The sequence below is a fragment of the Homarus americanus genome, unplaced genomic scaffold, assembly GCF_018991925.1.
Source record: "Homarus americanus isolate GMGI-L3 unplaced genomic scaffold, GMGI_Hamer_2.0 scaffold33468, whole genome shotgun sequence".
Lineage (NCBI taxonomy): Eukaryota > Metazoa > Arthropoda > Malacostraca > Decapoda > Nephropidae > Homarus > Homarus americanus.
This window is the reverse complement of record NW_024714177.1, coordinates 9535370-9555369: the sequence shown is the minus strand read 5'-3', so window position 1 is coordinate 9555369 and position 20000 is coordinate 9535370. Positions and strand designations below refer to the sequence as shown.

The 20000-nt window shown below is 42.8% G+C and overlaps 1 protein-coding gene across 1 annotated transcript in view; it reads left to right on the top strand.

The window, feature by feature from the left end:
* The first annotated feature begins 3671 nt into the window (after nucleotides 1-3671).
* The window catches only part of LOC121878106 (barH-like 2 homeobox protein), a 72488-nt gene continuing 56159 nt past the window's right edge, over nucleotides 3672-20000 (top strand). The window contains 1 exon segment of the mRNA XM_042384101.1: nucleotides 3672-4809. Within this exon segment, the coding sequence (XP_042240035.1) occupies nucleotides 3903-4809 (907 nt within the window). The 5' untranslated portion in view covers nucleotides 3672-3902.

Below are 20000 nucleotides of genomic sequence, written 5' to 3'. Positions count from 1 at the left end.
AAAGAAGAGACTGAAGCTTCAACAGGTGTATAGAGAGACTGAGGCTCAATAGATGACAGGAGAGACTGAGGCCAACAGGTAAAGAAGAGACTGAGGCTTCAACAGGTGTATAGAGAGACTGAGGCTCAATAGAGTACAGAGAGACTGAGGCCAACAGATGTATAGAAGACTGAGGCACAAGTACAGAAGAGACAAGTTAACAGAGATAGAAGACTGAGGCTTCACGACACAGAAGACTGAGGCTTCAACAGGAGAACAGGAGAGGAAGGCTTCAACAGTGTATAGAAGACTGAGGCTCAACAGATGTACAGAGAGACTGACTCAACAGGATAGAAGACACAAAACAAAACAAAAAGAAGACTGAGGCTTCAACAGGTGTACAGAGAGACTGAGGCTTCAATAGATGTACAGGAGAGACTGAGGCTTCAACAGATGTATAGAAGACTGAGGCTTCAACAAGTGTACAGAAGAGACTAAGGCTTCAACAGGAGTATAGAAGACTGAGGCTTCAACAGGTATACAGAAGACTGAGGCTTCAACTGACAGACGCCAAGGATGGCTCTCTATGTTCCTCAGTATAGGCAGAGAGGAATGAAAACCCGATTCCTAAACGTAACTAAATCATAATCACAAAAATAAACTCCATAATGGTATCGAATCTACACCGAGACTCTACAGTAACCATCACGTTCACTTAGCACCAGGTAGGAGATGTAATTTGAGTGAGACTGACAGACACGAAATATTACGCTACTCAATATTACCGTGAAGAAATAGTTGTTCTTCTTGTGCGGGAATACTACTTAAACTCCATCAGACTAAGAGATGCCATTCATTTATAATACATTATTATAGAGGCTAGTAAATATTAATACTTATAAACTGTCTTATTAAACAAATATTACAACTACTTTATTCACAATATTTCGGTAATCTTAACTTTTATTAATTCTTCTTAGTATAGTCCACTAAACTAACTTACAACATTTCACAATTTTAAAACTCATTAATTACTGTTGTCAACTTTTTTTCAGCTAATTTATTAACAGCTTTTTGTAGATATTATTCTTTATAAGATATTTATATTAACATATATTTCAGTTGTCTGTATGACTTGATGGTTAAAATATTTCCTTAGTAGCATGACACTGTAATCCCACTGTAGGAGACCAAAATACAGAAATACGGGACCACTGTATATAATCTTTTACAGTGGGATTTCAGGGATAAGATTTATGAGGTAATACATAATTTATTCACTCACTGTATTTATGAAGTATAACATAATTTATTAATTAATACATTCACTCACTGTAATAATACAATAAGGTTAACATGACCACACACCTCTCTACCTGGCTGAGTGACTCTGGTTGTCAGTCCAGTCTCAACCTTACTAACCCATTAACTATTACATAATGATGACATCTACGGTGTAACTCGAGTACTGAAGGAGCTATCGTGTTATACCTGACATCTATGTATACATTTTTAATCATGATAATTAATGAGGTCAGACGCCAGAAGGTTTTAAAAGATCGAGAGGTTGGAACTATGACGGATTAACCCCTCTAGTATGCTTAAGTGCTGTCCTCAAGCGCAGTATTAGTTCTGATTTGTTATTTTTCCTCCCAGGTTCTAACGTAAACAGGTCTTAAATCGGGGTACTGTAGGGTGTAGTAGTGGCCAAGACGTGTGGTACTGTGGGGTGGGTAGAGGTGGCCAAGACGTGTGGTACTGTGGGGTGTGTAGAGGTGGCCGAGGCGTGTGGTACTGGGGAATGTGTAGAGGTGGCCGAGGCGTGTGGTACTGTGAGGTGGTTAGAGGTAGTCTAGACGTGTGGTACTGTGGGGTGTGTAGAGGTGGCCAAGACGTGTGGTACTGTGGGGTGGCTAGAGGTGGCCCCGCGTAGTGTTGGTGGTAGCTCAAACGTGTGGCTCCCGGCCTGGAGGTGGCCAAAGTGTGTGGCCTCACGGGTTGTTGATGGTCAAGACAAGTGGCCCTAAATGGGAGAGGTGGCCAAGACGTGTGGCCCTACAGGGGAGAGATGGCCAAAACGTGTGGCCCCGCGGGGCGGTGGTGGCCAAGACGTGTGGCCCCTCGAGGTGGTGGTGGCCAAGACGTGTGGCCCCGCGGGGTGGTGGCGGTGTTGGCCGGGTCGGTGCGCAGCGCAGTAATGGCAGTCGCGAGGAGACCTCCGCCTCCGCCACAACCACCACAGTTTCGTTGTTGCTCGACGGCGCAGCGCATACACGTGGACACAGCGCTGCTGTCACCCGCTCCTCCCTCCTGCTACTGCTGCTCCTACTGTGTTTAACGGTGCTGCTGTTCCTGCCGCTCCTACTGGTGCTGCTCATATTGTTTACCTCTACCTAGAGTCTAAGTGCTCCTGCCACTGCTGCTGTTACAGTCAGTACAGCTGTGCCTCTTTACGAACACTGCTGCTGTTCCCGTGTTTGCGTCAGGTGTCGCTGCTGCACCTCCCGCTGTTCTCGCTCTTACAGCTTCTACTCCAGTGAACCTTAATTGTTTCTGACAGTTCCGCTATTGCGTCTTCTTCAAGTCTCGTGAACACATGTGTTGGCTTATCTGTTAGGTACTCCCATAAGGCGACCCGCTGGAGCCCTCGCCGTTCTACAGCACCATTACTGACGCTGGTGTTTTGTGCTGGGTAAAACTAGTAACGTTCTGGACAGTGACACGAATACTAGTTTTTGTAACCGAACTGTAACTGTAAGTGTGATGAGCTGCCACATGTACTCTGCACTTAAGTTAATAGTGTAATAAAAAGTCAAGTGATCTACTGCTACACTTCTTAGTTCTTAAAACACTTACCGTAAAGCGTTGGAACTGTGGCTTTATGTGAACGGGATTAACTACCTTGATGAACCTACACACAGTAAATAACAAGCAGTAAATGTGGTTATATAATACACGTCCATACACTTTGCTCTCAGTGAATAGTCCAAGTAGCTGAAGTACGAAGGAGAGACAATTGTAAGTATACTCCAAGTGTGTAGTAGTGACAGATGGCGTATAAGTGGACACAACCCACTCACAGGAAATGATTCGCGTATGATAATTCTCAAACAGTTAGTGACCCGCCGTGTGTGTGTTCCTCAGTGTGACGCCCGCCACGATGATAAATGGTCTGGACGGTGGTGAATAATTACTCCAGGTAAAAAAGAAAAGGTGTGTAAAACTTACAGCCTGAATAATATACTTAAATTAAAAGTGAAGTGTAAAATATAAAGGTATTATTAATGATAACAGTAAACAAACATAATAGCGTTTGTTTATAACTTATTACTTCTTTACATCTCACTTATATTTCATCAGTAATAAACAAGTAAATATTCTAAATCATAAACAAAAATAACAGTGAAGATAACTGTAAGACGGAAGACATATAATACAACATTCGCGCTAAATAAGACAGAAATCCGACACCTTAAATTCGGCGCAAGAAAAAATCCTCAATTGGCAACTCGACCAGAGGCTTCCCCCAGCAGGAAAGGTGAGAAAAGGGGGCGTGTCAGACGACTCCAGCAGATATGAGGGGGCGGTGCTAACATCACCCGCGGTTTGGGGGGGGTGACCAAGGGGCTGGAGGAGGAGGAGGAGGAGGGGGAGGAGAGGAGGGGAAGGGAAGGAGGAGGAGGAGAAGGAGGAGGTGTAGAAGGCTGACTCACCCGTCACTTATCCTTCACAGGTCTTTCAAGTCCGTTTTAAAGGACGTCATTTGGACCTAAGGAGGATTTTTTCCCGGATTTGGCCAAGAGGAGTCCGTAACTGTGTCGCGGCCTCGGGGTTTGTTGTCATTGTGAAACTTTAATTGGGCAGGTCGTCGGGGGGTGATTGAAGGACATTTACTGGTGAAATTCAAGAGACAGAATATTCTAATGGTCCCGTATTTATATCTGGAGGAGACAGTGACTGATATTAGCAGGTTTATTTGCCTCCTGGAACGTTCGGACAACATGACAGTGGCCATGGCTTCGTCTAAGGCGGAAGTGCAAGAGAGGGACTTGGTGACGCGCATGAAACACGGGTCGTCATCACCGACTGAAGACAAGGATACGAAGACAGCCACCACCACGACGGCTGTTAAGGGTCTACAAGTAAGTAGTAACAGAGAGGAAGACAATCTCACTATAGCCGGAGACGACGACGATGACACAGAAGAAAAAAGAAGAAAATCCAGCCCGGTTATAGACTCGGGACCGACCGACCTTAGCGTTAAGAAACAACAACAACAACCTACTAACAATACCAAACATCACCATTACAATAACAACAATAATAATAATAACCTCGAGATGCAGCTACCAAGTTCAAGAAACCTGACTAGCGGCATCCCTAACAACCACAACAACAATAACAACAACCATCTCAGTAACCTGCCTCCTTCCCTCGCCGTCAAAAGTTCCTTCACCATCACCAACTTACTCAGACCTCCAGCTAAACCAGTAGAGGCACCAGAAGACCTCAGTAAGGCCAAGAGGAACGCCACCACCGTCACCGCCACCACCACCCGATCGCTACCTGAAGTGACCATCACCCCACAACACCATCACCACCACCTCCATCACATACTACCGCCGCATCACCTTCAGGAGACTAAACGTCACGTCCCCGCAGTGAAAAGGAAAATAGACGAAGTGGAAGAGGAAATAGATGTGGAAGAGGATGATGATGAGGGTAATATGAAGGAATGTGAAGCGGAAGAAGAGGAAGAGGAAGAGGAGGAGGAAGATGTCGGGGTAGACTCGAGCATCAGCGAGGCACTTCTCAACGATGAGACAAAAGGTAAGAGGGAGGAATCAGCGATCTTTTGTCAACCTTATCTTTTATTACCTCTAAGTAAATCTTCCTTAACATCAAGATAACAACAGTAATAAAAACACGTTATAAGCTGTGTTATCTTCTGTGTCTCGTTACATATAAATAAATAACCAAGAGGACAGAGACATCTTCCTGTTATTGTAGCCCCACAAGTTATAAGGTATGGCGTTGTTATCATTCGTCTCTTGTTATAGAAAGACAACCAACAGATATAAATGAAACTCCTATAATATTATTTTTTAATTATCCGGCATCGAGATATCAACAAACATAAAAAAACTAAAAGAACACATAGTTGTATTTCTATATACTTCACGTTATGTATACGAGTAACAAATATAATGACAGACAGATACACCACCCACCTCAAGGTAGGACATACACCACTATAGTTACCTGAGGGAGTATATTAGGTAGTTCAATGTAGGTAAGATGGTCATAAACACCGACAGTATCTAAACACCATCATTCATATCACTAATTATTCGAGTAAAAAAATAATAAAAAATAAAAAAATCACTCAGAATAATAATCACAAAATTACTTCGGATTTTAGGATTTTAAAATTTATTGGTGTTAAAGTTTTTTTTTTTTTTTTTGCCGTAAATAACAAGGTTGCTTTTCTGTTTTTTCTGAATCTATCAGGAGAATATTTTCAGCCATTAGAGACACAATCCCTTTACTGTCTGTTTGTCATTCATTCATTCATTCATTCATTCGTTCATTCATTTCGTCCATTCATTCATTCATTTCGTTCACTCACTCTGACAGCCGTAACAGATGTGCAAAATAACAGGATAAAAAAGTGGATAGTTAGATAAATCAATATTTGGTAGATAAGAATAATATGATAAGAAGGATATAGAAAGGTGTTGTTGTGAGATGGTTGTTATGGTGTTGTGAGATGGTTGTTATGGTGTTGTGAGATGGTTGTTATGGTGTTGTGAGATGGTTGTTATGGTGTTGTGATGGTTGTTATGGTGTTGTGAGATGGTTGTTATGGTGTTGTGAGATGGTTGTTATGGTGTTGTGAGGTGGTTGTTATGGTGTTGTGAGATGGTTGTTATGTTGTTGTGAGAGGTGGTTGTTATGGTGTTGTGAGATGGTTGTTATGGTGTTGTGAGGTGGTTGTTATGGTGTTGTGAGATGGTTGTTATGGTGTTGTGAGATGGTTGTTATGTTGTGAGGTGGTTGTTATGGTGAGGTGGTTGTTAGCATGGTGTTGTGAGGTGGATTTGTTATGGTTTGTGAGGTGGTTGTTATGGTGTTGTGAGATGGTTGTTATGGTGTTGTGAGGTGGTTGTTATGGTGTTGTGAGGTGGTTGTTATGGTGTTGTGAGATGGATTTGTTATGGTGTTGTAGGATAGTTGTTATGGTGTTGTAGAGGTGGTTGTTATGGTGTTGTGAGGTGGTTGTTATGGTGTTGTGAGATGGTTGTTATGGTGTTGTGAGGTGGTTGTTATGGTTTGTGAGGTGGTTGTTATGGTGTTATTGAAGGATGGTTGTTATGGTGTTGTGAGGTGGTTGTTATGGTGTTGTGAGGTGGTTGTTATGGTGTTGTGAGATGGTTGTTATGGTGTTGTGAGATAGTTATGGTGTTGTGAGGTGGTTGTTATGGTGTTGTGAGATGGTTGTTATGGTGTTGTGAGGTGGTTGTTATATGTTTGTGAAGTGGTTGTTATGGTGTTGTGAGATGGTTGTTATGGTGTTGTAGGGTGGTTGTTATGGTGTTGTGAGGTGGTTGTTATGGTGTTGTAGGGGTGGTTGTTATGGTGTTGTGAGGTGGTTGTTATGGTGTTGTGGATGGTTGTTATGGTGTTGTGAGGTGGATTTGTTATGTGGTGTTGTGAGATGGTTGTTATGGTGTTGTGAGGTGGTTGTTATGGTGTTGTGAGGTGGTTGTTATGGTGTTGTGAGGTGGTTGTTATGGTGTTGTGAGGTGGTTGTTATGGTGTTGTGAGATGGTTGTTAGCAATTTGTGAGGTGGTTGTTATGGTGTTGTGAGATGGTTGTTATGGTGTTGTGAGATGGTTGTTATGGTGTTGTGAGGTGGTTGTTATGGTGTTGTGAGATGGTTGTTATGGTGTTGTGAGGTGGTTGTTATGGTGTTGTGAGATGGTTGTTATGGTGTTGTGAGGTGGTTGTTATGGTGTTGTGAGATGGTTGTTATGGTGTTGTGAGGTGGTTGTTATGGTGTTGTGAGATGGTTGTTATGGTGTTGTGAGGTGGTTGTTATGGTGTTGTGAGATGGTTGTTATGGTGTTGTGAGATGGTTGACATGGTTTTGTGAGATGGTTTTGTGAGATGGTTGTTATGGTGTTGTGAGATGGTTGTTATGGTGTTGTGAGATGGTTGTTATGGTGTTGTGAGGTGTTAATAGGTAGTTTGTGACAACGATATTGGTGTGAATATTGTGTAAAATAATTTCTCAGTGGTTTGATACTAATGAAATATCTGAGAGAGAGAGAGAGAGAGAGAGAGAGAGAGAGAGAGAGAGACTAACTCACTACTTACATCTTCATTCAAATCTCCTACAATAATCCTACCAAACCATAGCAACTAATAACATAATCACACATCCTTCCTCTTATACATACACACAGACATACACACCTTACAGTATATTACACATATACATATACAACCCTCACTATTACAGGTCACTAAACTATACTGCTTACTATTACTACTACGACTATTTACTACTTTCTACTAGTGACCTTTTTTAGCCTCCAGTCTCCCCCAATAGCCACACCTTCGCCGCCCACTACTACTTCTACTGTGACTAGTACTATGCAACATTACAATTTGCGTCAACAACATAAAAACCCCAACTTCAAGCTAACATTTAAATATCAATGCAAATTAGTAGCACTCAGTTACCGCATCATAAAAACCGATAATGAAATAGAAGGGAAAAAATGAACCTCCACTTAGATGTAAAAAGATCTTTGAACAGCTCCGTCCCAATAAGGATTTCTCGCCTAATTTAAGATTTAACTGCTAATTGAACGCATTCCGCTTGCTGGCAGAGGCTCTATGTCAAAAGATATAATTGACAAGGAGATATCTGTTAATATCCGTAAGTTAATACCAGCTAGTATCTGTAAGTTAATACCAGCTAGTATCTGTAAATTAATACCAGCTAGTATCTGTAAGTTAGTACCAACTAGTACCTGTAAGTAAATACCAGCTAGTATCCGCAAGTAAATACCAGCTAGTATCCGCAAGTATAGACAAATATTCAAAAGTATCCGCGCGTTGCCCACAAAAAATGCGTAAAAATCCATGATTATTTACACCGGTATCTGCAATTTATCTCTCTCTCTCTCTCTCTCTCTCTCTCTCTCTCTCTCTCTCTCTCTCTCCTACCCACAATTACCCTTCACCACACTGCACTCTCAAAATCTATGATGCCCAAATTAGACGGAAGTCTTACATGCCCTCAAGCACCCGGTCACCGCTGCTGCTAGTGCCCGCGTGCCCTACCCTATCAGTCTCTATTAGGGAGAGGGAGGGCAATTAAGGGAGAAAGTGAGGGAGAAAGATGGCAGGGAGGGTAATTGGGGAGGATATGAGGGAGGGAGGGCACGTGGGAGAGAATAAGAGGGAGAAAGATGGCAGGGAGGCAACTTAAGGGAGGATATGAGGGAGGGAGGGCACGTGGGAGAGAATAAGAGGGAGAAAGATGGCAGGGAGGGTACTTGGGGGAGGATATTGAGGGAGGGAGAATAAGAGGGAGAAAGATGGCAGAGAGGGTACTTGGGGGAGGATATGAGGGAGGGAGAATAAGAGGGAGAAAGATGGCAGAGAGGGTACTTGGGGGAGGATATGAGGAGGGAGAATAAGAGGAGAGAAGGAATGAGGAGGAAAGATGGGAGGGTACTTGGGGAGGATATGAGGGAGGAGAATAAGAGGAGAAAGATGGCAGGGAGGGTACTTGGGGGAGGATATGAGGGAGGGAGGGGAGAATAAGAGGGAGAAAGATGGCAGGGAGGGTACTTGGGGGAGGATGAGGAGGAGAATAAGAGGGAGAAAGATGGCAGAGAGGGTACTTGGGGGAGGATAGAGGAGGGAGAATAAGAGGGAGAAAGATGGCAGAGAGGGTACTTGGGGGAGGATATGAGGGAGGGAGAATAAGAGGAGAAAGATGGCAGGGAGGGTACTTGGGGAGGATATGAGGGAGAGAAAGATGGCAGGAGGGTACTTGGGGAGGATATGAGGGAGGGAGAATAAGAGGAGAAAGAGATGCAGGGAGGGTACTTGGGGGAGGATATGAGGGAGGAGGGCACGGAGAGAATAAGAGGAGAAACAGCAGAGAGGGTACTTGGGGAGGATATGAGGGGAGGGAGAATAAGAGGGAGAAAGATGGCAGAGGAGAGGGGAGGATAGAGAGAATAGAGGAGAAACATGGCAGAGAGGGTACTTGGGGGAGGATAAGGGAGGGAGAATAAGAGGGAGAAAGATGCAGAGAGGGTACTTGAGAATGAGGGATAAGAGGAGAAAGATGGCAGAGAGGGGGAGATATGAGGAGGGAGAATAAGAGGGAGAAAGATGGCAGAGGGTACTTGGGGAGGATGGAGGGAGGAGAATAAGAGGGAGAAAGATGGCAGGAGGGGGGAGGGGAGGGAGAGAAAGATGGCAGGGAGGGTACTTGGGGGGAGGGAGGGAGGGAGGAGAAAGATGGCAGGGAGGGTACTTGGGGGAGGATATGAGGGAGGGAGAATAAGAGGGAGAAAGATGGCAGGGAGGGTACTTGGGGGAGGATATGAGGGAGGGAGTGGCAGGAGAGGGTAGAGAATTAGGGAAGGTGAAGGGGGACATAGAGTGCTAGGGAGTAAGTTAGAAGGGAGAATGAGGAAACAGTCGCAAGGGAGGAAGGGAGGAAGGGAATTGTGAGAGAGAGAGAGGGAATGTGAGGGAAGAAGGGAGGGAAGGGTGGGAGGATGAAAAGTATAAAGGACATGTGGAGAAAGAAAGAAAGAAAGAAAGAAAGAAAGAAAGAAAGAAAGGGCTGGAAACCTTACCAAACACAATTGAATGACTCGAAAAGTTAATAAACTCTAGAACACAAACACAAAGTAAATTAATAATAATAATAATAATAATAATAATAATAATAATAATAATAATAATAATAATAAACAGAAACTATAAAGAACAAATACATACCTGAAGAAAAAAAGGAAACAAGAAAACATTACAATTAAGAATAAATTAATATGGATGAATAATTTATAGACACTTCCAACTAACTAAAAAATATATAATTTATTAGATTTATAAATACGTAAAAGGATCGAAAATACATCCATGTATAGATCTAATATACATCTATACAAGTTAATTAAGAGCGAATATTAGTGTATTAATTCCGTAGAGTTTTTAGAGTAATTAATTGTTGGTCTAGTTGGTAAATCATTTATAATTAATAATCCGTAATTACCGTTTTAATTGACGAGTTATTTGTGGTTTACTCTTTTTATATTTATTTATTATAATAAAGTGTTCTTATAATCACGAGAAATACATCCATTAAAAAGTGTCTATGAACCATTACAAGTCAATCTAATAACTTACTTACAAAACATGAGAAGTAATCTGAACAAGTAAAGTGTACTTACAAACAGGAAAGACATTATTTGACAGTTGTGCTTCAGGCGTGAGAATTACATCTGGTAACTTAAGTGTGCTGAAAAGAAAAGAAAAGTGTAGTTAACAAGTGCACTTACATGAACATGGTGAGTGAATAGATAAGTGTACTTGAGATGTTAGGTAAACACACTTAAGAAACCATTTGTGTGTTTACGAAGAATAAAAGGAAGTAGATTTATTAGTGTATATACCATGGCTAACCTTATGTATATACGAGGCATAAGTACACTTAATAATAAACTCATACATTTATGATAAATATACTTAATACTTGATGCTTAACAACACACACACACACACACACACATATATATATATATACACACACACACACACACACACATATATATATATATACACACACACACACACACACATATATATATATATACACACACACACACACACACACACACACACACACACACACACACACACACACACACACAAAAGTACACTAGGTTAACTACATAAGTGTGAACATTTTCTCCTCCTTAAACAACCTTCGCCATGACGGTCAAACTCGACACAACACACACATGATAATTTCCCTTCCACCAATTACTCCCTTTCACCTCACTACGTCGCCTTCATTACCCCACTTTCAGCTGCCCTCTTGATCCACAGGGGGTGTGTGTGTGTGTGTGTAGTGGTGGCTGTTTAAGTATAGAGAGTCAAGGAGTATAGGAAGGGCAATGCGTGGACGGTGGGAGAATTCGTGACCAATGTCTTGAGGGTGGAGGTTGTGTGTGTGTGTGTGTTGCTGGTCTTCCTGTTTACCTGCTTGTTTCCGTGCATGTCTGCTTGCTTGTTTATTTTCCTGTCCCTCTGCTTGTTTTCCCCATTCTATCCATTTATGTTCCTTCTGGTTTGTCTGTCTGTCTGTGTGACTGCTAGTGTTGCTTCTCTTGTCCCGCCTCGCCCTTCTCCCTCCCTCGTTACTTGCCTCCGTGTGTCACTCGCCTCATGTGAAGAAAGAAAGGGATTTGAATCACCTAGGTAGCCTCCGTAGGGTATTGGAACTTTTGGGGTGATATTAGAAGGGGGTTCAAACCTTCATGGTAGCCAGATCATCTTTGAATGGAGTTTAAACCTTTTTTGGGCATATGAAAGGAGTTTGATTATTTCTGCCTCTGTTTGACGGTCGTGAGAACGTATTTAAAACCTTCTGGTGATTTCATAAGGGTGTGTGAGCCTTTTTGTTGCTAATTAGTGGCTTTACGAGAAGGTATGAACTTTTGGGTCATCATAGGAAGGTTGTTTGAACCATTTACCAGCTGGCCCGGCACACCCATTTCAAGTAGGCTTAAAACTGCATCTCTTCCTTCACAACGATATTTCACTCCTTCCCATTCCAGCCACCCACATCCACAACCCCTTCCCTCCGCAACTTCCTCTCTCCACAAAACCTTTCCCTCTACAACCCTCTCCTTTCGCTCCACAACTTTCTTCCTACATAACCACTTACGTCACAACTCTATCCATCCTCTCACCCACTCCTTCCACCCACAACACTCCTCACCCATCTCCTCTATTCCTATTCTGTCCCATCCTTCCTTTCCCTTCCCTTCTAACCTCACCATTCCACTAACCTAATCCAACACAACCTAACCTCACCCACCTCTTCCAACTATCTCCTCTTCTTACCATTCCCTCTCCTCCCCCTTCCTTCCCTTCCCTTCCCCTTCCATTCCCTTCTAACCTCACCATTCCACCATTAACCCCCTTGGGCAGGTGACCCCTTCTGACCTCACCTGGAATATTTCGTGATGGCCAGAAGGTTTACCTCTTACACAATGCCTGAACTGATTGGTAAGTTTACCTGAGGGAAAGGGGGGGGGGGGAACCATAATGTATTCTTCCCCTTACTTACCCCACCTACTCACCCCTCTTCCCCTCCCCTCACCCCCTTCCCACCGTCACTGGCCAGGTGCAATCGGAAGTGATCTTTGACTTCCTCATACTTTTCTTCTATTATTGACCTTCTCTCTTTTGGAAAGTTTGTGAACAATGACGTAAAAATATTGTTCTGTGTGTGTGTGTGTGTGTGTGTGTGTGTGTGTGTGTGTGTGTGTGTGTAAGAGATAAAAGTGGCACTGAAAATAAGCCAGAGAGAGAGATAAAAAAGAAGAATGAGACTGAAAAATAAAGTGAATAAAATAAAGAAAGAGAAAAATAAAAACGGAGACTGAGAGAGGGAAAAGATAACGAGAGAAAGAGAAAAAAGAGATACAGAAAAATAACACTAGCATTACTACAAGCGTTACCATGCGTTATCATAAAGCCCCCCCCCCCAAAGTTCTGTCACATAACTGGCCCACCGACTGTCATGTGAGTGGTGGTGGTAGACTGTCGTGACTGTGAGAATATGAGGGTCTATATTAGTGTGTTGTGGTGTACTGATGGCTCTAACTTATGTGTTTACTGAGGCACTTTGGTGAAGGGTGGCTAAACAGGTATAATTTTATTTTATATTATTTATTTATGTGAGAGAGAGAGAGAGACAGAGATTAGAGAGAAGAAGAGAGACAAATTAAACAGATAAAAACATAAAAAGACAGAAAACGGAAGAGACAGACACACAAACAGAGATTAAGTTATCTACATTAATCTTGTCTGTTTTGTTGACCAATCTTAACACCAATTACCTTCCCTCCTTCCCTCCCTCCTTCCCTCCCTTCTTCCCTCCCTCCCTTCTCCCGTTTATCCCTCTCTTCCACCATTTTTTCTTCCATCCGTCCTCATCTCTCCCTCCCTTCTTCCCTCTCTCTCTCCCTCCTTCCCCTTCATCCATCCCTCCTCCCCTTCACTCCTTCCTTCTACCCCTCCCTCATCTCTCCCTCTCTTCTTCCCTCCCTCCATCCATCCACCCCCCTCCCTTATCCCCACTCTAAATATGAGAAAATTTTGCAAAGCCCTTATTTTTTTTTTAGTAATTTGCATTCTTATGGTGACGATACTTCCCACAACACGCTCAGGTAATAGGCAGGTAACAGGTAAAGTGATGGTGGATGACACACGCTCAGGTAAGGTATCGTCTCGCTTACCTCCCATCACCTGTAATTGAAGGCAGGATTAGGGTACTCTCTACCGTCGAGGTGAGAGCGGCGGTGTAGACTCTGTGGTTTGAGGTGTTTATTGGGCGGGTTGTGGGCGGCTTTGTGGCAGCATTTGATCTAAGTGGGATTTTATCGTGGTGGGTTTTTATCGAGGTGGGGTTTTATTGAACTGGGATTTTATCGAGGTGGGATTTTATTGAAGTGGGATTTTATTGAACTGGGATTTGATTTACTAGGATTTTATTTAATTATTATTTAACTGATCTAGTATTTTATTCTTCTGGGATATTATTGAACTTAATTTAGAGTTATTTTATGGCACTAAACTGGTAATACTTGAACTAATATTTTCTTGTACTACTATTTTATTAAATTTTTATTTATATTAAAGTGGTATTTTATTGAATTATAATTTGATGGAACTGATAATTTTTATTATGAATTTTATTACCTGTTGATGTATTTACCTGTCATTTCACTGTTATCTTTACTCATGTTTCGCTTTATTTATTTGCTTTATTTTATTACTAATGATATTTACCAAAGAAATAAACTATAATATAATTTTTTATGGTATATAACACCTTGTATAATACGTAAATAGATAACTGAGAATCTGTAAACACACAAATAAATAACTAAAAGAATAAAAAGGAAATAAAATATATATAAAAGTTACCTTAATAAATAAACTTACGAGGAAATAAACAGATGGAATGGTTGATAGGCAAATAATAATAATAATAATGATAATAATGATAATAATAATAATAATAATAATAATAATAATAATAATAATAATAATAATAATAATAATAATAATAATAATAATAATAATAATAATAATAATGACACTATTTTATTACTGCTATTTTTTTTTTAAATGGCCTCCATCCTCCCCCAATAGCCACACCTTCGCCACCATTTTATTACCTTAATATTAAATATCCTAATACATCAGTAGCTATCCTATCTGTGTTGAATTAGTTGAACCGCAGATCTATGCGGCATTCAGTGACTGTAGCCTCATAGTCAATATCTGCAGCAGTTGTCGGGATTGGGGCAGAAGCTCTCGTTCCCCTGCTATTACTACTATTACTATTATTCTTATTATTATTATTATTATTATATTCTTACTATTACTTGTATTATGTTATTATTCGCAGGGAAACAGGTAGGAAATCTTACATAATCTCAACAGTTAAACGAGTCGCTCTCCTGATTCCAAATGACGAAAGAATTCCCCCCCCCCCTCCCTCTTCCTCCTCTCAAATTAAAACATAAAATCCACGTCACTCCCAGACACAAACACAAACATTAGCTGGTGTTTGTGCAATACCTCACTAGCACGGTGCTTGAGAAGGCTGCACACACTCACTAAAGACGTTTAAAGTCACACACTCTGTCTCAATAGTATGATTAAGAGTCTGAGAACATTCTTATGGAGTGTGTTAATAGGGTGAATAATAATAATAATAATAATAATAATAATAATAATAATAATAATAATAATAATAATAATAATAATAATAATAATAATAATAATAATAATAATAATAATAATAATAATAATAAATTTTAAACGCCATTATAAATTAGGGAAGATTCTTAAGTAAAATTAGACCCACCACACGCAAACACACACACACACACACACAAAAACACACACAAAAACACACACACACACACACACACACACACACACACACACACACACACACACACACACACACACACAAAACATATGCATATGTAAAATCGACAACGCAACCCGTAAAACACATATGACTTTCCTGAAGTAAATAACAGAGGACGACTCACAATGACGATGGCTTACAAAAACAAACGTACGGTCCAACGATACTAATGTGGCCAGGTAACACCATTCACCTGTCTGCTGGGAGTGGTGGTGGGTGGGTGGGTGGTGGTTGTGGGGGTGGGAGTAGTGGGGGTGGTGGGAGTAGTGGGGGTGGTGGGAGGGTGGTGGGGGTATAGGAAGGGGGTAGTTGTGGTGGGGGGTAATGGTGGTAAAGGGGTTGGGGATAGGATAGGATAGGATGGTGGTGGTGGTGGTGACGGTGGTGCTGATTGGTAGCTATTTGGCGTAATTTCACAACATTACGTCACCATTAAATCCCTAACACCACTATTGTCACTACCACTATATCACCACCACTACTACAACTACCACTACTACCACTACTTCCACCATCCACACCACTACGAGCACCACCACTACTACCATCACCACCATCACCACCACTACTATCACCACCTTCACTCTCCCTAGATTATAACACAGCAAGGGAGACTGGCGGCTGGGGGTGGGGAGAGAGAGAGTGGGGGTGGTACTTTACTTGTGACCATTCCTGATAGATGTGTGGGTGGTGTGGTGATGGTAGTGAGTGGTGAATGTGGTGATGGTGGTAGTGGTGGTGTGATGTGATGGTGGTAGTGGTGGTGTGGTGTGTGATGGTGGTAGTCAAGGTGGTGTGGTGTGTGATGGTGGTAGTGGTGGTGTGTGGTGTGTGATGGTGGTAGTGGTGGTGTGGTGTGTGATGGTGGTAGTGGTGGTGTGGTGTGATGGTGGTAGTGGTGGTGTGGTGTGTGATGGTGGTAGTGGTGGTGTGGTGTGTGATGGTGGTAGTGGTGGTGTGGTGTGTGATGGTGATGTGGTGTATAATGGTAGCGTGGTGTATGATGGTGATGATGTGGTGTGTGAGGATGGTGGCAATGGCTGTAGGGAGGCAGCATATGATGGTGGTGTGGTGTGTGATGATGGTGTGGTGTGTGTGATGGTGGTAGTGGTGGGTGTGTGACAGTGGCAGTGGTGGAGTGGTGTGTGTGTGTGTAGTAGTAATGTGTGTGTGTGTGTGTGGTAGTAATAGTGGTGGTACTTGTGACGGTGTATGATGACAGTACTTGTGACGTTGTGTGGTGACAGAACTTGCGACGGTGTGTGGTGTGACAGTACTTGTGACAGTGTGGTGTGTGACCCAGTACTTGTGACAGTGTGGTGTGTGTTGGTACTTCTGACGATTATTGGTGTGTGACGGTACTTGTGACTGTGTGTGTGGTGTGTGACGGTATTTGTGACAGTGTGTGGTGACAGTACTCGTGACGGTGTGTGGTGACATAACGTGTGACGGTGTGTGGTGACGGAACAGGTGTGTGACAATAACTTTCTCTCATATACACCAATATAAATACACCTTTCCTTTATAAAAAAAAAATCCTAAACTAAAACTTAAGAAAATGTGACAACAGGAAAATTCCACTCCACAGGTGACACCAATGACATCATAAGTGACATCATCATTACCAAGCTCTATTTGAAAGAATCTATACAAGTAGTCATAGCAGCTAATAGATGTCAGGATGAGTGACGTCAGAATAGGAAATGTCAACACGAGGTAAAGAATCACTCAGGAACTAAATGCCTAAAGAACTACACAATCTCCCACCTCCTACTTCATCGCATGTGACGTTATAAGTGACGCCATAGTTGAAAAGGTCAGAACACCGCAATAACGATAATAATAACAAAAATGAACGCGTGAGATACGGTAAAATGGCCACCCTGGAGTCACCCCAAATTCCCAGGTATTGTTTAAACTTGAGGATGTGTCTTATTAAACCCGGTGGTGCTTGCTCTCCCCCACCCCAGCCTGTGAACTTCCTATCGCTCACAAGCAGATAGCAGTAATTAGTACAATATATTCGATAGACGTGAGTGCTTGAAGACCTCTCACAGGGCGGCAATCTTGAGACGGGGAAGGAGGGGGGGAGTTTATACTGAAGGGAATCTGTGTTAATGTGTTCATACGTCTGGCAGTGAGGTTGTATTGTGGAGTGGAAGGAAAATATATCGTGCTCTCTAGCCTCTGTGTGTGTGTGTGTGTGTGTGACATGGCTTAGGATGGGTTGATTTATATATGGGATAATGTTTTGGATTACTGGTGGACACAGGAGTGGTGACTGAAGATTTGGTTTGGCTTGGTGAGAGATGTTTGTGATTGGTGAGGGGGAGAGAGAAGGACGCTGCCTAGGACGGTGACAGGCAAAAGTGGTGAGGTGTTGGTGTGGGTTGGTGAGGTGCTGGTGTGGGTTGGTGAGGTGTTGGTGTGGGTTGGTGAGGTGCTGGTGTGGGTTGGTGAGGTGTTGGTGTGGGTTGGTGAGGTGTTGGTGTGGGTTGGTGAGGTGTTGATGTGGGTTGGTGAGGTGTTGGGTTGTTGAGGTGTTGGTGTGGGTTGGTGAGGTGTTGGTGTGGGTTGGGTTGAGGTGTTGGTGTGGGTTGGTGAGGGTGTTGGTGTGGGTTGGTGAGGTGTTGGTGTGGGTGGTGAGGTGCTGGTGTGGGTTGGTGAGGTGTTGGTGTGAGTTGGTGAGGTGTTGGTGTGGGTTGGTGGTGTTTGTTGTTGGTGTTGTGGGTGGTGGGTGTGAGGTGTTGAGTGTTGGGTTGGTGAGGTGTTGGTGTGGGTTGGTGAGGTGTTGGTGTGGGTTGGTGTTGGTGTTGGTGTGTTGGTGTGGGTTGGTGGAGGTGAGGTGTTGATGTGGGTTGGTGAGGTGTTGGTGTGGGTTGGTGAGGTGTTGGTGTAGGTGGTGAGGTGTTGGTGTGGGTTGGTGTGGTGTTGTTGGTGTGGGTTGGTAAGGTGTTGTTGGTTAGTGATGGGGTGGGTTGTTGGTGTGGTGTGGGTGTGGTTGGTGAGTGATGGTGTGGGTTGGTGAGGTGTTGGTTGGTGAGGTGTTGGTTGGTGAGGTGTTGGTTGGTGGTGTTGGGTGGGTTGGTGAGGTGTTGGTGTGGGTTGGTGAGGTGTTGGTGTGGGTTGGTGAGGTGTTGGTGTGGGTTGGTGAGGTGTTGGTGTGGGTTGGTGAGGTGTTGGTGTGGGTTGGTGAGGTGTTGGTGTGGGTTGGTGAAGTATTGGTGTGGGTTGGTGAGGTGTTGTTGGTGTGGGTTGGTGAGGTGTTGGTGTTGGTGAGGTGTTGGTGTTGGTGAGATGTTGGTGTGGGTTGGTGAGGTGTTGGTGTGGGTTGGTGAGGTGTTGGTGTGGGTTGGTGAGGTGTTGAATAACACTTTAGGTATCCAGTAGTATCCAGTCTGGTAATATATGACTGGCAGTGACTGTAAGACTGACAAGTCTAGAAGTGTAAGTAACAAGAGTACAGAGGTCTTATTGCAACTATATCTTGCGCTAGTCAGGCCGCACCTCTATTATGCGGTTCAGTTCTGGTGCCCCTATTATAGAATGGATATAAATTCACTAGAGTCGGTGCAGCGAAGAATGACAAAAATGATTCCGGGACTTAGAAACCTTCCATATCAGGATAGGTTAAAGAAACTTAACTTGCATTCCCTAGAAAGACGAAGAGTGCGGGGAGATATGATAGAAGTATTTAAGTGGGTGAAAGGAATCAATAAAGGGGATATAGATAAAGTTCTTATAATATCCGAGCAGGATAGGACTCGAAGCAACGGATTTAAGTTGGATAAGTTTAGGTTTAGGAGGGAGATAGGAAGGAACTGGTTCACAAATAGGGTGGTGGACGAGTGGAACAAGCTTAGCAACTTTGTTGTAAGTGCTGGAACTCTGGAAAGTTTTAAAAGGAGGCTAGATAGATTCATGGATGATAGAGAGTGGTAGTAACTCGACAGGAGCTGCCATGCACAGGCCAACCGGCCTATTGCAGACTCCTTATTTTCTTATGTTCTTAAGAACCAGTTTAGTGAGATGAGGTGGGGGGGGATTGATACGGACTGTCAGACTAGCGTGAAAGAGCCAGCTTGGTCAGATGCGAGCAATAATGACTGTTAACTGACATGTAAAAGAACCGGTCCAGTGAGAAATGACGAGTAGTGACTGTCAGACTGGCGGGAAAGAACCAGTCTAGCGAGATATAACAATATACAACGCTGACAGAGTGATCGTATGGGATAAGTCTTAAATAACAGACTATGAAGGAACTATTGATGGCACTGTGAGAGGTTCTGTCACCGTGAAACTAACACTTGAATACCTGTGTGTGTGTGTGTGTGTGTGTGTGTTTACGCGGGCACTTACTGTAAACATGCATTAAGTGTGTATATATGAATCCTTTTCTTACTTACATACATACATACATACATACATACATACATACATACATCCAACACTCAGCCCAAGGCATTTACAAGTCACATATTAACTCATTACACCCAAATAATGGCCAGTGGTAATACAGCAATAAACACGTCCTCAATATATAGACTCACCTAGTCTCATTACACTCTCAGGTACACACAACTCACCTGATGACAGTACCTACACCAAGTTATTTTTCCCTCCCCCACCCCACTTCACAGTCGTAAGATCATGACTTGATAGCTTGAGGAAGGTTACCGAGCGAGATTATGACCAAGAGAAAAGACAGTGTTTTTCTAAGAGGTAAGAGAGGACATGATAGAA